Source organism: Bos javanicus, chromosome 1 (assembly GCF_032452875.1).
Source record: "Bos javanicus breed banteng chromosome 1, ARS-OSU_banteng_1.0, whole genome shotgun sequence".
NCBI lineage: Eukaryota > Metazoa > Chordata > Mammalia > Artiodactyla > Bovidae > Bos > Bos javanicus.
The window spans coordinates 10,200,248-10,221,080 of record NC_083868.1 but is presented as its reverse complement, the minus strand read 5'-3'; the positions used below and the strand labels follow the sequence as shown (position 1 = coordinate 10,221,080).

At 37.8% G+C, this 20,833-nt stretch overlaps 1 protein-coding gene across 2 annotated transcripts in view; it reads right to left on the bottom strand.

The window, feature by feature from the left end:
• CYYR1 (cysteine and tyrosine rich 1) overlaps nucleotides 1-20,274 on the bottom strand; it is a 141,730-nt gene extending 121,456 nt beyond the window's left edge. Inside the window, exons 1-2 of one of the 2 annotated variants that reach the window (XM_061423853.1) lie at nucleotides 19,714-20,274; nucleotides 13,597-13,699 (exon numbers count right to left, since the gene is read on the bottom strand). In XM_061423853.1, the coding sequence (XP_061279837.1) occupies nucleotides 13,597-13,699; nucleotides 19,714-20,104 (494 nt within the window). In that variant the 5' untranslated portion in view covers nucleotides 20,105-20,274. The remainder of the gene's footprint in view (nucleotides 1-13,596; nucleotides 13,700-19,713) is intronic. The other variant, XM_061423768.1, reaches the window with a different exon arrangement.
• Nucleotides 20,275-20,833: the final 559 nt, after the last annotated feature.

The following is a 20,833-nucleotide window of genomic DNA, read 5'->3' as shown; positions in this document are numbered from 1 at the left end:
GGCAACCCACTCCAGTATTCCTGCCTGGAGAGTCCTATGGACAGAGGAGCCTGATGGACTACAGTCCATGGGGTCTCAAAGAGTCAGACGTAAGCATGCACAAACGTAAAAAATGCATTTTCCAGTAGCTTATAAGCCATTCAGGAGCAGGAACTGTGTTTGATTCACAGCTATGTCCTCTAATACCTGGTATAGAAGACAGAATATCTCTGTACATATTATAAAAATAAATTGCTGGGAACATGTTCTAAAAACTTCATGTAGCCCTTCATAAAAACAATGTTTTTTACAATGAAGCTTAATTTACATAGGCAATTATGATTGAATAGAGTTGACTCAAAGAAGTTTTAGATATCTACATATTTATATTTGCTCTTAATAATACATAAAATGTGCTTACGTAAAACATATAACACAGGTCTTCTGAGAAACAATGGCTACCTTCTTACAGCAAACATTATTTTCTGTGTGTGTACTCAGTCTTGACTGATTCTTTGAGATCCTGTGGACTGTAGCTTGCCAGGCTCTTGATCAGAAAATCAAGGGATTTTCCAGGCAAGAACGATGGAGTGGGTTGCCATTTCCTCCCCTGGGGGATCTTCATGACCAAGAGATTGAACCTGGTTTTCCTGCATTGGCAGGCAGATTCTGTGTGACCTGGGAAGGCCAAACATAATTTGTTACTACATTAAAAAAAAAAAAATTCAATTACTTAAACTAAAAAAAAAAAGTTCTCTGAGCATGACATTCTCTGCAAATCTCCACTTGTTCACTGACCTGGGAGCTCTCCAAAGCCTGTTCTTTTGCATTTTCATGGACGTTTCATTAGAAAGGCATGATTGATTAAATCACTGGTCAATGATACTGAGCTCAGTCTCCATTCCCTCTTTCCTCCTCACAGGTTCAGGGTTTGGGAATGAAAGTTCCACCTCCCTAATCATAGGGTTGGTTTCCCTGACAACCAGCCCCCACCCTCAAGTGCTTTCCAAAAGTCACCTTGTTAACATGAAAATCAAGTTTATATTTATTTTAACATTATATTAGTTATTTAGCTTTCTATCATCATTAAAACAAAAACAAGACTCCTAGGGACTTTGATTTGCTCAGTATGTACCTTTCATAGGTGGTTTTTTCCTTTCATATCTAAGTGCTCAGAACATTTTGATTCATTTAATTCAAATGATGTTCTTGCCAATGACAAAGGGGTTTCAAGCTGTATTATGTTTCTGTCCTTATTTGAACAGCCTCAAGTTTTATTCAGAATGCTCAGCTACTCCATGAGTACAGGACCTCAAATGCCATTTGGAAATGTGAAACCTCTATCTTTTAACTCAGTTTTGCTTTCATGCATAACATGGCTATAACACCACAGATCAGATCAGATCAATTGCTCAGTCGTGTCTGACTCTTTGTGACCCCATGAATTGCAGCATGCCAGGCCTCCCTGTCCATCACCAACTCCCGAAGTCCACTCAGACTCACATCCATCGAGTTGGTGATGCCACCCACCATCTCATCCTCTGTCGTCCCCTTCTCCTCCTGCCCCCAATCCCTCCCAGCATCAGAGTCTTTTCCAATGAGTCAACTCTTCGCATCAGGTGGCCAAAGTACTGGAGTTTCAGCTTTAGCATCATTCCTTCCAAAGAAATCCCAGGGCTGATTTCCTTTATTTATTTATTTATTGATTGATTTGATTTTATTTTTAAAAATTTTTTTTCTAATTTTATTTTATTTTTAAACTTTACATAATTGTATTAGTTTTGCCAAATATCAAAATGAATCCGCCACAGGTATACAATGGACTGGTTGGATCTCCTTGCAGTCCAAGGGACTCTCAAGAGTTTTCTCCAACACCACAGTTCAAAAGCATCAATTCTTCGGCGCTCAGCCTTCTTCAAGGTCCAACTCTCACATCCATACATGACCACAGGAAAAACCAAAGTCTTGACTAGACGAACCTTTGTTGGCAAAGTAATGTCTCTGCTTTTGAATATGCTATCTAGGTTGGTCATGACCTTCCTTCCAAGGAGTAAGCGTCTTTTAATTTCATGGCTGCAGTCACCATCTGCAGTGATTTTGGAGCCCAGAAAAATAAAGTCTGACACTGTTTCCACTTTTTCCCCATCTATTTCCCATGAAGTGATGGGACCAGATGCCATGATCTTCGTTTTCTGAATGTTGAGCTTTAAGCCAACTTTTTCACTCTCCACTTTCACCTTCATCAAGAGGCTTTTGAGTTCCTCTTCACTTTCTGCCATAAGGGTGTTGTCATCTGCATATCTGAGGTTATTGATATTTCTCTCGACAATCTTGATTCTAGCTTGTGTTTCTTCCAATCCAGCATTTCTCATGATGTACTCTGCATATAAGTTAAATAAACAGGGTGACAATATACAGCCTTGACATACTCCTTTTCCTATTTGGAACCAGTCTGTTGTTCCATGTCCAGTTCTAACTGTTGCTTCCTGACCTGCATACAGATTTCTCAAGAGGCAGATCAGGTGGTCTGGTATTCCCATCTCTTTCAGAATTTTCCACAGTTTATTGTGATCCACACAGTCAAAGGCTTTGGCATAGTCAATAAAGCAGAAATAGATGTTTTTCTAGAACTCTCTTGCTTTTTCCATGATCCAGCGGATGTTGGCAATTTGATCTCTGGTTCCTCTGCCTTTTCTAAAACCACAGCTTTGATATTTATTAGCTGTCTTTGCAAAACTTGGGGCAATATATCTTTCACATTTTATTGAGAAGAAAAGAAACTGAATCCCACCAAGATCTCCATTATTAGTTCTTCCTCCATCTTCTACCACCTGGTTCACTATGTCCAACCCATTGTCTAACCCAGTCATTTGGTTTATGTTCAATATCATACAGTTATCCTCTTACTCACATAGCAGTTTTCCTTTATTTTCAATACAGTCCTGCTTTTAGTCTGCCTCATTATTAACAGTAATTAGCTACTCACTTGCATCCTCTGATCCTTCAAATTCTACTAATTTTAAGTAACACTCAATAAACCACATCTTTATGTTGGATTCTACCTCCAGGAAATGTCAGTCCAATTTCACCAGCAGCAAAATTGAAACACTGCTTTCCATATTCATCACAGAATGTTTATTTTCCATGGAGAAAAGTGGCTGGATGAAATGTTTGAGAGTCAAGTATGATGAGAAATTGTTTACTTTGAAAATTGGCCCAGTTCTCATTTTGAAACATAGTGAGGTTTCTAACTGTCAAGTACTTAACTCCCTGATCAAAAATGTCACAAATGGAGGTAGGAATGGGAGAACAAGATGTTGGAGCAGTAGGTGCATGTGGAGTACATCTCTCTCCATGGACACATCAGGCATTCACCTCAGGTACAGAAGTGCATGCAGAACACCAGCTGAGAGTGGACAGGAGTACCTGACCAGTGGAAAAGAATATATAGAACCATGCAAAAATCATCAACAGCAGTCCTTGCTCTGGGATTGCTCCACAATCCCTAAACTCCAGCTCCCAGCCATGTACTTTCCAGTGGACCAGCGTTCCTGTCCAGGAGATCAAGCCCCGAGCCTTTGGAGTGGGAGCACTGACTCCAAGACCCTAGACTACCAAAGAACTAACCCTAGAGAGTATCAAATAGTGAGAACTCACACAAAGGAAACCACCTGAATACAAGACCTGGCATCACCCAACCACCAGTAGCAGCCTGTGCAGGATGCCTCATCTAAACAACAAACAAAACAAAAATACAAGCCCAATCATCAACAGACAGGATTACCACCTCACTTGGCTTTGCCCATTAGAGGAAAAACAAACAAACAAACAAAACTCAGCATAAATCTCACCCTATAAAAAGCTTACACAAACCACTGGACCAACCTTATGAGGGCAGAAACCAAAAGGAAGAAAGAATTCAACCTTCTTCAAGGAAAGAATTCAACCTTCCTTGAAGCCTGGGAAAGGGAGACCTCAAACACAGTAAGTCAAAAAAAAAAAAAAAAAGAAAAAGCAGAGAAATATTACACAAATGAAGGAACAAACTAGAAACACAGAAGTCCAAATAAATGAAGAGGAAACAGGCAAACTATTTAAAACAGAATTCAGAATAATGATAGTAAAGATGATCAAAAGCCTTGAAAACAAAATGGAGAAAATGCAAGAATCAACTAACAATGACTTAGAAGAATGAAAGAATAAACATACAGAGACAAACAACACAATTACTGAGATTAAAAATCTAGAAGGAATCAGTAGCAGAATATCTGAAGCAGAAGAATGAATCAGTGGGCTGGAAGATAAAATAGTAGAAATAACTTCTGAAGAGCAGAATAAAGTAAAAAGAATTAAAAGAACTGAGGACAGTCTCAGAGACCTCTGGGACAATATCAAACACACGAATATTTGAATTATAGGGGTCCCAGAAAAAGAAGAGAAAAAGAAAGGGTATGAGAAAATTTTTGAAGAGATTATAGTTGAAACTTTCCCCAACATGGAAAAGGAAATAGTCAATCAAGTCCAAGAGGCACAGAGAGTCCCATTCAGGATAAAGCCAAGAAGAGACACACCAAGACACATACTAATCAAACTAACAAAGACTAAACACAAATACAAGGGAAATCCCATATGCTTAACAGCTGATCTTTCAGCAGAAACTCTGCAGGCCAGAAGGGAATGGCAGGATATATTTAAAGTACTGAAAGGGAAAAATCTACAACCAAGATTACTGTACCCAGCAAGGATCTCATTCAAAATTGTTGGAGAAATAAAAAGCTTTTCAGACAAGCAAAAGTTAAGAGAATTTAGTACCACAAAACCAGCTTTACAACAAATGTTAAAGGGACTTATATAGTCAAGAAATACAAGAGAAGAAGGATCTACAAAATCAACCCCAAACAATTAAGAAAATGGCAAAGGGAAGTTATATATATATATATATATATATCAATAATTACTTTAAATGTAAATGGATTAAATGCTCCAACCAAAAGACACAGATTGGCTGAATGGATACAAAAAGAAGACCCATATATATGTTGTCTACAAGAAACCCACTTCAGACCTAAAGACACATATAGACTGAAATTGAGAGGATGGGAAAATATATTCCATACAAATAGGAAGCAAAAGAAAACTGTAGTAGCAATCCTAGTATCAGACAAAACAGATCTTAAAATAAAGAAGATTGCAAGACATAAAGAAGCACAATACATAAAGATCAACGGATTACCAAGAGGAAGACATAACATTATAAATATCTAGACACCCAACATAGGAGCACCTCAATACATGAGACAAATACTAACAGACATAAAAGGAGAAATTGACAGTAACACAGTAATAGTAGGAGACTTTAACATCCCACTCACACCAATGGACAGATCATCAAAACAGAAAATTAATACGGAAACACAGGTCTTAAATGATACATTAGATGAGATGGATCTCATTGATATCTTCAGGACATTCCATCCAAATGAAGAATAATACACTTTCTTCTAGAGTGCACATGGAACATTCTCCAGGACAAACCACATCTTGGGTCACAAATCAAACCTCAGTAAATTTAAGAAAATTGCAATTGTTTCAAGCGTCTTCTCCGATCACAATGTTATGAGACTAGATAGCAATTACAAGAAAAAAAACTGTAAGAAACACAAACACATGGAGATTAAACAACACCTTTCCAAATAACCAACAGGTTACTGAAGAAGTCAAAAGAAAAATCAAAAAAATTCTAGAAACAAATAACAATGAAAACACAATAACTCAGAGCCTATGGGATACAGCAAAAGGACTCCTAAGAGGGAAGTTTGTAGCAATACAATCATTTATCAAGAAACAAGAAAAACATCGAATAGACAACCTAACTTTACACCTAAAACAACAGGAAAAAGGAAAAAAAAGCCCACAAAATTATTAGAAGGAAATAAATTATAAAGATCCGAGCAGAAATAAATGGAAAAGAAATGAAATAAACAATAGTAAAGATGAATAAAACTAAAAGCTTGTTCTTTGAGAAGACAAACAAAATTGACATTTAGCCAGACTCATCAAGGAAAAAAGACAGAAGAAACCAATCACCAAAATCAGAAATGAAAAAGGAGAGGTTATAATAGACAATGCATAAATACAAAGGATTATAGGAGACTATTATGAACAACTATATGGCAATAAAATAGATAGTCTGAAAGAAATGGACAGATTCTTAGAAAAGTTCAATCTTCCAAGACTGAACCAGGAAGAACTAGAAATCATAAACAACCCAATTACAAGCACTGAAATTGAAGCTGTGATCAAAAATCTCCCCAAAAACAAAACCCAGGACCAGATGGCATCACAGGAGAATTCTATCGAACATTTAGAGAAGAGCTAATGCCTATCCTTCTAAAACTCTTTCAAAAAATTGCAGAGGAAGGAACACTTTCAAACTCATTCTATAAAGCCACCGTAACCCTGATACCAAAACCAGAGAAAGACAACACACAAAAAAGAAAACTATAGGCCAACATCACTGATGAACATGGATGCAAAAATCCTCAACAAAATTTTAGCAAACAGAATTCAGCAACACATCAAAAGGCTCATACACCATGATCAAGTTGGGTTTATTCCAGGGATGCAAGAATTCTTCAATATACACAAATCAATGTGATACACCATATTAACAAATTGAAAGATAAAAACCATATGATAATCTCAATAGATGCAGAAAAAGCCTTTGACAAAATTCAGCACCCATTTATGATTAAAATGGATATCAAAGGAATCTGCCTCGACATGGCCTACAGCAAACATTACTCTCAATGGTGAAAAACTGAAAGCATTCCCCCTAAGATCAGGAACAAGACAAGGATGTCCACTCTTACCACTATTATTCAACATAGTTCTGGAAGTCCTAGCTACTGCAATCAGAGAAAAAAAAGAAATAAAATAAATCCAGATTAGAAAAGAAGTAAAGCTCTCACTGTTTGCAGATGACATGATACTGTACATAGAAAACCCTAAAGATAGTATCAGAAAGTTACTAGAGCTAATCAGTGAATTTAGCAAAGTTGCAGCATACAAAATCAATACACAGAAATCACTTGAATTTCTATGTATTAACAATGAAAAATCAGAAAGAGAAATTAAGGAATCAATCCCATTTACCATTGCAACAAAAAGAATTAAATATCTAGGAATAAACTTACCTAAGGAGGCAAAAGAACTGTACATAGAAAATTATAAGACACTAATGAAAGAAATCAAATATGATATAAACAGATGGAGAGATGCTCCATGTTCCTGGGTAGGGAGAATCAATATTGTGAAAATGACTATACTACCAAATGCAATCTACAGATTCATTGCGATCCCTATCAAATTACCAATGGCATTTTTCACAGAACCAGAACAAAAAACTCACAATTCATATGGGAAACACAAAAGACCCTGAATAGCCAAAGCAGTCTTGAGAAAGAAGAATGGAACTGGAAGAATCAACCTTCCTGACTTCAGACTATGCTACAAAGCTACAGTCATCAACAGTATCGTACTGGCACAAAAACAGAAATAAAGACTAATGGAACAAGATAGAAATCCCAGAAATAAACCCATGCCCCTATAGGTTACCTTATTTTTGACAAAGGAGGAAAGAATATACAATGCGGCAAAGACAGCCTCTTCAATAAATGGTGCTGGGAAAACTGGACAGCTACACTAAAAGGATGAAATTAGAACACTTCCTAACACCATACACAAAGATAAACTCAAAATGAATTAAAGACCTAAATGTAAGACCGGAAACTATAAAACTCTTAGAGGAAAGCATAGGCAGAATACTCAATGACATAAATCAAAGAAGATCCTCTATGACCTACCTCCTAAAGTAATGGAAATAAAAACAAAAGTAAACAAGTGGGACCTGATTAAACTTAAAGGCTTTTGCACAGCAAAGGACACTATAAGCAAGGTGAAAAGACAATCCTCAGAATGGGAGAAAATAATAGCAAATGAAACAACTGACAAAAGATTAATTTCCAAAATATACAAGCAGCTCATACAACTGAATACCAGAAAAACAAACAACCCAATCAAAAAGTGGGAAAAAGACCTAAACAGACATTTCTCCAAAGAAGACATACAGATGGCTAACAAACACATGAAAAGATGCTCAACATCACTCATTATCAGAGAAATGTAAATCAAATCTACAATGGGATATCACCTCACAGTGGTCAGAAAGGCCATCATCAAAAACTCTACAAACAATACATGCTGGAGAGGTTATGGAGAAAAAGGAATGCTTTTGCACTGTTTGTGGGAATGTAAATTGACACAGCCACTATGGAAGATGGTTATCAGTTCAGTTCAGTTCAGTCGCTCAGTCATGTCCAACTCTTTGCGACCCCATGAATCGCAGCATACCAGGCCTCCCTGTCCATCACCAACTCCCGGAGATCATGCAAACTCATGTCCATCGAGTCGGTGATGCCATCCAGCCATCTCATCCTCTGTCGTCCCCTTTTCCCCCTGCCCCCAATCCCTCCCAGCATCAGAGTCTTTTCCAATGAGTCAACTCTTCGCTTGAGGTGGCCAAAGTATTGGAGTTTCAGCTTTAGCATGATTCCTTCCAAAGAACACCCAGGGCTGATCTCCTTCAGAATAGACTGGTTGGATCTCTTTGCAGTCCAAGGGACACTCAAGAGTCTTCTCCAACACCACAGTTCAAAAGCATCAATTCTTCGGCGCTCAGCTTTCTTCACAGTCCAACTCTCACATCCATACATGACCACTGGAAAAACCATAGCCTTGACTAGACGGACCTTTGTTGGCAAAGTAATGTCTCTGCTTTTGAATATACTATCTAGGTTGGTCATAACTTTTCTTCCAAGGAGTAAGCATCTTTTAATTTCATGGCTGAAATGGCAATTCCTTAAAAAACTAGGAATAAAACCACCATATGACCCAGCAATCTGACTCCTATGCATATCCTGTGAGGAAACCAAAATTGAAAGAGACACATGTATCCCATTGTTCATTGCAGTACTATTTACAATAGCTGGAACATGGAAGCAACCTAGATGTCCATCAACAGAGGAAAGGATGAAGAAGTTGTGGTACATATACACAATGGAATATTACTCAGCCATAAAAAAGAACACATTTGAGTCAGTTCTAATGAGGTGGATGAACCCAGAACTTATTATATAGAGTGAAGTAAATTAGAAAGAGAAAGATAAACATATTATAACCCACATATACAGAATATAGAAAAATGGTACTGAAGAATTTATTTGCAGGGCAACAGTGGAGAAACAGACATAGAGAACAGACTTATGGATGGGGAGAGGGGAGGAGAGGGTGAGATGTGTGGAAAGAGTAACACGGAAACTTACATTACCATATGTAAAACAGGTAGCCAATGGGAATTTGCTGTATGGCTCAGGAAACTCAAACAGGGGCTCTGTATCAACCTAGAGGGATGGGGTTGGGGAGGGATTCGGGAGGGAGGTTCAAAAGGGAGGGGATATCTATATACCTATGGCTGATTCATGTTGAGGTCTGACATGAAACAACAAAATTCTGTAAAGCATCCTTCAATAAAAAGTAAATAAATTTTTTAAAAATGTAAAAAATGGACCAATAGTTCCCAAGTCATACTTTCTATCATAAATGGTACTAAAAAGTGTAATATCTCAAAGTGTTCATTCTAAGTTTGTTCTCTATGGAATAAATAATAATCTTCATTTGGTGGCTTCTCACCTTTGTCCCTCATGTTAGTGATATCTAAGGGGCTTCCCTGTGGCTCATATGGTAAAGAATTTGCCTGTGATGCTGGAAACCCAGTTCAATCCCTGGGTCATGAAGATCCCCTGGAGAAGGCAATGGCAACCCACTTTGGTATTCTTGCCTGGAAAACTCTGTGGACAGAGGAGCCCTGTGGGCTGCAGTCCATGGGGTCACAAAGAGTCAGACACAACTGAGCAACTAACAGTTTCACTTAGTGGGATCTAAGAATGTGTCCTTTCTACATGAAACCAGCTATCTTATTTCCAGAAAAACACCGAATTATTTTATTTTAGTTTTGTTAAACATGACCAATAAGATTATGTAATCTACCAATAAAAGTCTATAAAAGTAAGTATCTACCTTTTGTCTTACCTAAAGTTTAACCTTCCTTTTCTAGCAACACTGATCAACATGGGTTTTCCCAAACTGACCATTTCCTTTATTAAATCTCTGCATTTATAGCAGAGACTCTGTCTGGAATACACTTCCTTTTCTTCACTGTTAACTTATGTAAAAATCTACTTTCTTTAAAACTGTTCAAATTTCACATTTATGAGGCTTTTTCTAAACATCTCTTTCTAGACACACACACACATACACACACTTAATTGCTTTCTCTCTTCTCGGCCCTTCAATAACACTTCATAAGTTAATTCACTGAATTAGAATTATTTGTGTACATCTTTTTCTCTTATTAGATTGAGAGATCATAAAGGTCAGGGAACATCATTTATTCATCTTTGGATCCTATGCTGCTATGGTAACAGACATGCAATATATATCTGTAAATAATTGATTTACAGTATATGTTGACTTTTGCAAAAATTATCCTTAAATTCTAAAAACTAATATTGTTACTTTTCTATATGGAAGTGAATATCTGTGACCATAATGAGCAAAAGCAGGCATGACATTTTAAATAGATTTATGTCAAATAGACTTATTGTAGTGATCATTTTGCAGTATATACAAATATTAAATCATTATGTTGTATGTCTGAAATCAATATAATGTTACATATCAATTATATTTTGATTGTTAAAAGTATTTTTAAAGTTTAATTTTTAAATTGTTCTCACAAGATATGAATTTAAAATTTTCTAACTGAAAAAGGGGGTAGATCTGAATTTATTTGTCAAAATTAACTCATTTAGAATATAAAATATGTAAAAGGGAGAGATCTAAGTCAAATAATACTTTCAAACTAAAAGGTAAATTGAATGCTAGCTTTTGGGATGTATTTGAAAACAATTCTTAATGGTTAATTTTAAAAAGTTTAGAAAGGGTAGCTGAAATAAGCAGAATTAAGGGCTAAATATTTCTACTCTGATTATTTTGGAGAGAGGACTCAGCAAGAAGGATCAAGTGTGCCTTACCTTACCAATTTATACACAGTCTTCAATGGCCCAAATTGTAGTTTATATTCTCTTTAGCTCATTTTAAGCTAAGCCAAGACATTTTCTATTTTAAAAATAAATAAGACTAGAAACCAAATTAAAACCAATTTATAAAATTATTCATTTAGGATATATAACATTCCAGTATGTTTACTGCTTTCTTCCCTATTACCTTACTGATGACCACGAAGATTAAATTTTTTGTTAGGATGAAAAAACTGATTTTACTAAGAGTGTGCCTAGATGTTTGCAAGAGAGGAAGCAGAGTTTATGAGTTCCAAAATAGTAATATTTGAAAACATGCGCATGAAAGAACTTCTGTAAGCATTCTCGGAATTATTTGCTCTTTTTCTATTCCCCCCACCTTAATTAAAAAAAAAAAAAAGGAAAGCTTTGGGTGGAGTTAACTCTTTTCAAATCTTAAACAATAACTGGAAATCCTGAAAATGTATTCTTTATCCAGTGGGGAAAACACTTTAAAGCTCTTTTTTTCTCTAAGAATTGTTTAGCAAGGGAATTACTTGGTGGCTTCTATTTTGAAGAGAAAATTCAGTTTAACTGCCTGAAATATTATGCCATCTGTGTTTATTTCCGCTATCCACAGAACACAATTCTGTTTTTCAAACATAACAAGTACATGGCCCTAAAAACCTAGATAAATATATAACTCAATGAATTCTTTACCAAGTGATGAAATTAGTTCAAAGGACAGGTACCATTAAAAAAAAGAGAGAGAGAACAATCTGATGGTAGATATAAAGCATGTAAAGCCCAATGGTAAATTTAAAAATATTTAAGTACTTTGATTAATAAGTATTCATGTCTTCTATATGTATTGATCAGGGTGGAGGTATCTACGAGGTGAGAAACGGTAGTACAGTGCATGCTATGATGCAGTTAGTGGGCAGAGACCTGGAACAGGTGCCAGAGGACCAAAGAGTCACAGAGGCAATCTGACCCCAGGCTGCTCCAACCTATACCACCTATGAGGCCCACTCACACATCTGCCTGGAACAAGCAGCCTCTGGACTGTGAAGACCACCCAAAAATAAAATTTGAATTTAGTAATCAAGAACTTTAATTTACTTAAAAAGCACGAAATGATATACAAATGCGAAACATCATTATTTGTCTTTTTACTTAAGGTATTCTGAACTGATTCTTACCTTTCTCTAAATGTAAGGGGACTTAACGTTTTTCTACCAAGTCTTCAATGAGGAAAAATTCAAACATTTTATTTAGAATTTATACGTATCTCAAAGAATGTTTAGATTCTATTCATCAGTATTTATGACAACCTGACATTTCTTCCATCTCCATGACAATCTTCAAAAATATCCTGAACTCTGATTCATTCTTTCTGGCCTTATTCAGCGAGACATAACCTCTAAGATCAACCCCACTTTGTGTCTAGAAAGTGTATGCTACGCCAGGTTTTCTGTTCTCAGGAAACAGAGGATGATTTACAGACCTTCTCACTGGACAGCTGCCTAAAATGGACAGGCATGTATCACTCGGTGAGGAATCTTTCCTGGCTCTACTTAAGTCTTCATAGAACACAGACTAAGTCACAACAGAACAGTTTTCAAATCATCCTGATTGTCACTTGAAAAATACAAAGTAAAGAGGACAGAAGCAGACTCCTGAAAGCCTTGAGTGATGGTCACCCATGGGTGAAATTCATATGTTCTTAATTCTCTGACTTCTATTTCTCAACTTGAAGGTGTGTGTAGAAGGACAGAGTTGCACAGTTCTCAGACATATAACCCTGCAGGCAGCTTCTGCTTGTCCATTTCCCTTGCCCAGAAGCATTTCTAAAATAAATTAATTAGTTATAGACAAATGCTTAACATATTCTCTGTGTTATGTTTCACTGATTTTGTAGTTGGTTATCAGGTTACATTGTTGCCACCTAGCTTTTCTTAGGCTCTAATCTTGTTGCCTGAAGTTGCTTAGGTAAAAACTGACCTTTCATGTCTCAATTGTTTTTTATTTATAAAGTTTCTTTCCCCTGGTATCTACTGGATGAGTCTGACAAATACATGGGTGGCAAAATAAACTGGCTATCATTAAATGACAAACTTTAATCTTTTAACAAAGCAGACAAAAATATATCATTTACAATGTTAAAAAATGGATTGATACTATGAATATGATCTACTTAGGACATTATTATTACTATTATCATAGATACAAACTAAGCAATAAAAGAATATCTTTTAAACTTCTAATAAAAGCAATTTATGTTGTATATTAATTTACACATTTAGTGAAAAAAATATGACACATTAGACTGTCATGAGTGTTTAGAATCTCCAGTAAGGATTTTATATCAACAGCCAATCTTAAAAATCTTCTATTCAAAAGATAACTTAGCACTTTTTCAAAACATAACTGGGCAAAGGAAAGAGTACCAATATTGCCAAATGTGATTAATACTCACGAAAGAATATTCCCAATATAGGCATAGTAGGAGCAACAGTAAGGTGTGGTTCCATCACAGCAGTAAGATTTGCAGTCTTTGCCACACTGAGCAAGGCAATCCTCTACAAAATAAAAACCACATCCACATAGTTACTATTCTAAAATCGCAGCTTTACAAAAAAATTATTTTACATCTTAATTGATCAATGACCACTCTTTAGTGCTTTTAGATTTTCAAAGTGCTCAGAATTCTAAAACATTTGTAAACATTTAAACTAGTCTTGCTTCCTTGTTGTTCTGTAGTTGCTAAGTCATGTCTGAGTCTTTTGTGACCCCATGGACTATAGCCTGCCAGGCTCCTCTGTCCATGGGATTCCCCAGGCAAGAATACTGGAGGAGGTTGCCATTTCCTTCTCCAGAGGATCTTCCTGACTCAGGGATCGAACCTAAGTCTCCTGTACTGGTGGGTAGATTTTTTTACCACGGAGTCACCTGGGAAGCTCTCTTACTCTTTATCAAACATAAATCTAGAAAAGGCAAAGACCATTCTTGGAACCTCCTGCATCAAGCACCATAATGGGTAGTCAGAGTGAGTTGAAAGAGACAAAGAAGGGAGGAATGAGTGATCCAAACAATCAGACATTCAATTTGTCAACAGAGTTCTTATGATAAATTTTAAATGATAAAGTCTTTTGACTTCAGAGTGTTAATCCTAAATATATTTGACGGAAAGTGTTGACATGAATAATAACAACTGGAAATCATTTTAAAATAATGAATGTTTTTCATGACTGCATTATAGGCTTTTCTCTACCATTTTTGTCTTCATAACTACAGCGTGCATACATAAGGTAACACATACGAGTCTGCGCATCCTGTCAATCCATTTGGAGTCAGCTGTGGGAAAAAGTTCCTATAGATAATTAATGGGTGAATAATTAAGAGTTTATTTAATGTCAGATTTAAGAATCAATAAGATATGAAACAGCACTATGTGAAGGGAGAAAGTATTTTCTGATTAAAAAAGACATACCAGAGCTGACAAAACCAAATTATTCTTTTTTCCATGTTTTTGGCAAGGAAAAATATACCAAATGTTGAATAAAAGTTACCCTACCTGTCAAAAAAATTCTTTATTTCATCTAAATGATTTATGTTTAACAAGTGAAGGCTATCTTTTAGTTATGTGTGTGCTAAGTCACTTCAGTCATGTCCAACTCTTTGCAACTCCATGGACTGTAGCCCACCAGGCTTTTCTGCCCATGGGATTCTCCAGCCAAGAATACTGGAGTGGGTTGCCATTTCCTTCTCCAGGGGATTTCCCGACCAAGGGATCAAAACTGAGTCTCTTATGTCTCCTGCATTGGCAAGTGGGTTTTTGACCACTAGCACCACCTGGGAAGCCCCATCTTTTAGTTACAATCAGTTATAATCAGTGGTATAAATTATAATGGATATGTGAGTTTCAGGTACATGTAAGAAAACGTGTACATATAGTCTGATAATTTGAGTTACACATTGAAGAATCACAAAATAGGTCATTTCCAACTCAATCTCTGAAGGCAATAATTCTTATCAAAATTATACAAGACTTTTGTTTTCCTGTCAAAGTCATAATATAAAAGTGTAAATGTTATATTTATGCCTGCAAGTCCATGTAATTGATTTGTCTAGAGAGGAAAATATAGATTTGGCTTTTAAATCACCTCCCTGACAAAATAATTCTTTACAAATTGATGTGATCACAAAACTAGCAAAGTTCATTCACCTCTATCAATAATGCATGACCTTTGTGGAACAAGTGAAAAGTTCATGTTTTCTTTCCCTCAATTTTATTTCTACTTCATAAATGAAAAAATGTTAATGTTTTCTTCAAGGATGTGGTAAGAAGGCATGAAAAGGGAAAATAATTACTTTTGTAAGATTCAGTAACTCTACTTAAATCCACTTTAAAATTCTGAAGACAGAAACGTGATTTAATGATTTATTGACATTAATGCTTTTTGCATTAATATTCTGTGTATGCTTTTTGCAATTTATTTTACCATTTTCCCAGGGAATTTCCATAGCTCTCATTTTTAGTACTGTTTAATTCAAATATTTAGACTGCTCAGTTATCTCAAGCACTTAGCTGGGATGTTCTGCTTTGTGCACTTAAAAGCCATTCAGATAGTGGGAGAGCTGACACCCCGCCTTACTCTGGTGGAGCACGACAAGTAATGTTTCAGTAGCTTCACGGGATCCTTTTTGAACAACACCCAAGACAGTGACATCTTATTAAGCTCTCCAAGATTATCAAAGATTCAATTACTATTATTATAAGGTCACAGTGTTATCAAAATATTTTGAACCAACGTTTCAGGAAACCAAACCCCAAGTCTTGTCGCCAAGAAGCCGGATTATACCTGCAGCAAATATCTAGATCCTGTCACACACTGTTTATTATCTTTATGGCATTTTCCAGCACTTTTGTCTGCTTCCCAGAATTAAACAACTGAAAGTGTGTGTTAATCGCTCAGTTGTGTCTGACTCTTTGCGACCCCATGGACTGTAGCCCGCCAGGCTCCCCTGTCCATGGAATTCTCCAGGCAAGAATACTGGAGGGGGATGCCATTTCCTTCTCCAGGGGATCCTCCTGACCCAGGGATCTAAAATAACTAAAAAGGGAAGTTTTACTAGCATGACAAATACACTCACTATCACAACATTTCCAAATGTGGATGTCAATCACACCTCAAACTTCTCTTGAGAGGTTAGTTGCTTTCTCCGGTTCATTTGAAAATACTCCTATAAATATCACAGTTTGGACAATACGGAGATAACTTCTCACTTGCGAAAGCATGGAACATCCCAATGGCCCTCAGAAGATAAATAATATTACTACTGATACTCAAGTTAATATTCCTGAAAATTAGCCAGCTCCAATTTTCTTCAGTGACTTTAAGGCAGGATCTGGAAGAAGCCTCCCCACTCCCTTCTCAAGGAATGTGTAGAACAGGAAAGCATCTGGCTCCAAGCACTTGCTCAGAATTGGCTCTTGTAATCCACAGCTAAGGATCAGAAAGGAAGGAAAGGGAGGGGACAGAAATCACTGGCACAGGCCAGGAAGGTTAAAACCTTGGCCAAATCCTGTCTTTGTAGCCTGCAGTGGGAGTTAGATAATAATATAAACACTCCGTTGGATTTCTTTCCAAAAGTGACTCCAAAGTCAAACACAATGCTTCAGGTATAGAAACCTTGCTTTTATTTCGCTAACAAATGGATCTTGTATTAATATATTTTCTTTGGGGAAAATAATTCAGGTTATGGACTGCTTCCCAGGTGGCTCAGCAGTAAAGAATCTGTGTGCCAGTGTCAGAGACTTAAGAGACATGGGTCTGATTCCTGGGTTGGGAAAATCCCCTGGAGAAGGAAATGGCAACCCATTCCAGTTTTCTTATCTAGAAAACTCTTTGGACAGTGGAGACTGGTGGGCTACAGTCCATGGAGTCGCAAAGAGGTGGACATAACTGAGTATGTGTGCGCATGCACGCACACGCACACACACACACACACACACACACACACACACACACAGTGCATCGACAAGTTTTTGTCCCGTTAAAGCTGGCAATCCATTTAACAGGGTGTCTGGATTAATTCCGGACTTCCCTGGTGGCTCAGACGGTAAAGTGTCTGCCTACAATACAGGAGACATTGGTTCAATCCCTGGGTCGGGAAGATCTCCTGGAGAAGGAAATAGCAACCCATTCCAGTATTCTTGCCTGGAAAATGCCATGGACAGAGGAGCCTGGTAGGTTACCGTCCATGGGGTCCCAGAGTCGGACACGTCTGAGCGACTTCACTTCACTTCTGGATTAATTCTGTTTCTGTAGTGTTCCCTCATCTCATCCCCATCCTCACTTCCAGCCTTATCTCTTAGTTCCAACCCAACTATATTGTCTGTTTTTACACTTCTCATGATTTCTGCCTTTGTTTACACATTATCCTACTTCATCTTCTTATGTCCAAGGCTTCCCTATACTTCAAAGGTTTAGGTCCTAAAAACCCTCCTCAATTCAAATTCTCTGAGCAAATATTTATTGCGCTCCTCTTATGGGCCAGGCATTTTGTTAGTCTCTGAGAATATTATGCTAAATGAAACAGACATCATTTTTATGGAGCATATACTCCTAAGTCAGCAGTAAAGTCTCCTCCTTTGAATACCTAAAGTACACTGTTGTCTCTCTTCCATAATACAGCTTTTTATAACGTCGAGTAATGGGCACAGTTTATCTTCCAGACAAGACTCAAAGTATGACTTCTGTCCTAGGCATCACTCAGCATACCTCACTCAATAAACAGTAGTTGAGTAAATGCTGCAAGCATAAAGAAGCCTCTGAAATAAAGAGCTCAGGAATTAATATCAGAAATGCATTAGCTAATCATGTATCAAAGGTGATAAGCTGACCTAGCACTGGTGAGTTATGACTTTGTAATGTACTGAGGAGGGATGCAGATGGAGAAGGAATGAATGGAGTAAAAACTTCTACACTGATCAAGCTCCCTGCTGGCCAGCTGCTTGGGTTCCCTGAATCCTGGGGGTTGGCGGGGGTGGTGTACAGTTAACATTGGGGGAACAGGAAGAAGGGAAGGAAAATCAGAAGCTTCACCTCACCAAAGAGAATAAAATAGACAAAAGAACAAGAAAAAGTCATTCAATGATGTGGTTGAAGATGAGTGAAGGTATTAAAATTTCACTTGCTATATTCTATTTTCTCATTCTTGTTTTCTTTTGGTAAACAGTGGAAGTGAATTGTCATCGCTCCGAATCACTTAGTGAAAAGATTTGAATATAAAATGGATATTAATGCAATTGATTCTGTTAGACTCTCAAATTCTGCAAACTTTATAGGACTTAAGTAAAAGAAGTAAGTGCTGGAAACACATTACGACGTGGACTCTCATTAAATAGAAAGTACTTTCCCTATTTTATGCATTTTGTATTCGAAGGTCAGCATTTTCCCTACAATAAAATATCTTTGAAACAACTCACAGACGGCCACTAATTTACATTTTTAAAAATAGACTGTAAATTTATATAGGAGTTATCATTGTGACTCATTTCTCCCAAGGTGGAATGAGAAATTCAATTCTGTTGATGTTCAGGTAGGAATAGTGAAGACCATCTTCATTTCAGGTGCCATTATTTTTGCAAATATCAAAAGGTAAATCACAGTACTATATATAAATTTAGTATTGCAAGGTCATAGGTAAGCCTGTGGCTTTTATTACAGGAAGTCAGAGACATGAAAAATTTTACAAAAACTCTGCTTTTATCCTGTTTTTTAAAAATATGAAGCAGATGGAAAACTGCATGTGCAATTAACTTTATACTTGAATAACTAAGGAAAGACCATTTTGGGCTTCACATCAGTCACAAAACAAGAAAACCGCTTCGCTACATCGAATATTAGCTAGCAATTCTAGCCAAGAAAAATTAGGATGAGGGAAATGAGATACTCTTCATCTATAAACAAGGGCTTAACAAGCTCAACAAAAACAAATATGCCTCTTGAAAACTGTATATTTCAACTCAAAGCTTCCAGTTGCCCTGTTCACCACACGTGAGAATCATCTTCTAAAGAATGAAAACACCAGTCTATGGCTTTTTTGGGGTTGGTTTCTGAAAAGAAAAACCTGGAATATTCAGCATGTGAAGGTGGAATAAGGTAGCGGTAGCCTTTACTGAAAAGTCGCCAGTTTATCTGAAAATCTTAGTGATATCTCTGAACTTCAGGTGCTTAAAGAAAAAAAAAAGCTTTCCTTCCACTGCTCAGTCTCCACTCTCACCCTATCCAGAAAATAAAAAGAAAATCCCTTAAATGTGGGGTTGGGGTTATAAATATCTGTTCCACGGAGAGAAAGGAAAAGAGAGAGAGAGAGAGCGAACAGGACACGTGGAAGGAAAGGGACAAAACAGAACCGCGTGGAGGTCGAGCCCCGGGCGGGCGCGCGCGGGGTTCTCCCCTGCCGGCGGGGACCACCCGGCCTCTGACCTCCCACCGCGCCCCGCTCAACCCGCGCTGCCCGGACAGTGACCCCAGCGCCGCCCGGAGCCCTAGTCCCCCCGCTCCCGCAGCCCTAGGTCACCGACCTGCGCAGACAAAGAGTAGGACCAACTTCGGAAGCAAGACCCCTGGACACCCGGGCACCCTCCGCGCGTCCATCCAAACCGGTGGCCGGAGGTGGCGCGCCAGGACAGAAGGACAAGCAGAACCGGTCTGTAGAGAAAGCTGGGAGCCAAAGGCGACCCCAGCACCGGGAGAGGATGGGGGCGCCGGAGGGCGATCAGATGGAGCGGGTAGCGCTCTGGAAAGCGGGGTGGCGCGGTGACCAGGCCATCGCGCTGGGAGCTTTCGTGGGGAGCCCGGGCGGCCGCGCGGGGCTGCGTTGTGGCCGAGGTCTCTTTGTCTGTCCCCGGGGCGGTCTGGCGGCAGGCTGAGCAGCAGATCCAGCGTCCTCGGCCACCCGGGCTCACATTTCATCTCCGCGGGTGGCACCTACGCGAGGCTGGGGGCGGGGGTGGCCCCGACTCCTCCCCACGCTCCAGTTCTTCCTTCTATAAAGTGACTCTCAGAGCTTGGCCCTGTCCTAAAGGAACTTTTCCTAACCTTTTGTTCTGACTGTCCGCACTCCACAGTTTTTCCTTTGGAGTAATGGATGCTCCCAATACTTTGTAATTTATCTTTACACAAATGGAGGGAGTTTCCAACTTTGAAGATGTTAGACGAAAGCCAACGAGGAAAAAACCTTAGGAGAACTGGAAAATACAGAAACAGTGTATGGTTTTTTTCTGCCGAAAGCTGGTAAAACTTTTCTTATTTGTTAAACACCTAAAACATTTCCAGTAAAGTCAGAGAAAACAAAACAAGATTGCATACTGTCATCACTGTTATTTGATACTGTTCTGGAGTTACTGGCCTATGCAATTAGATAAGACAAAGAGGGAAAAAATCATAAAAATTGGAAGGAAAATTATCATTTGCAAATGATATGCTTTTATATGTGGAAAGTCAAAGACAGTCACCTATAAAGCTCTTAACTAGAGGTGACTAAACAATCAATAGTTTTTTCTCATGCAAATAAAAATCAGAAAGTTATCAATTTTATACACAAAGGAGAAGACACAAATAAGTGAATAGAGATTCTTTTGACTAAGAAAATTAAACATAATAAAGGTAAGAATTTCCTCCCAAATTAATCTATAAATCTGG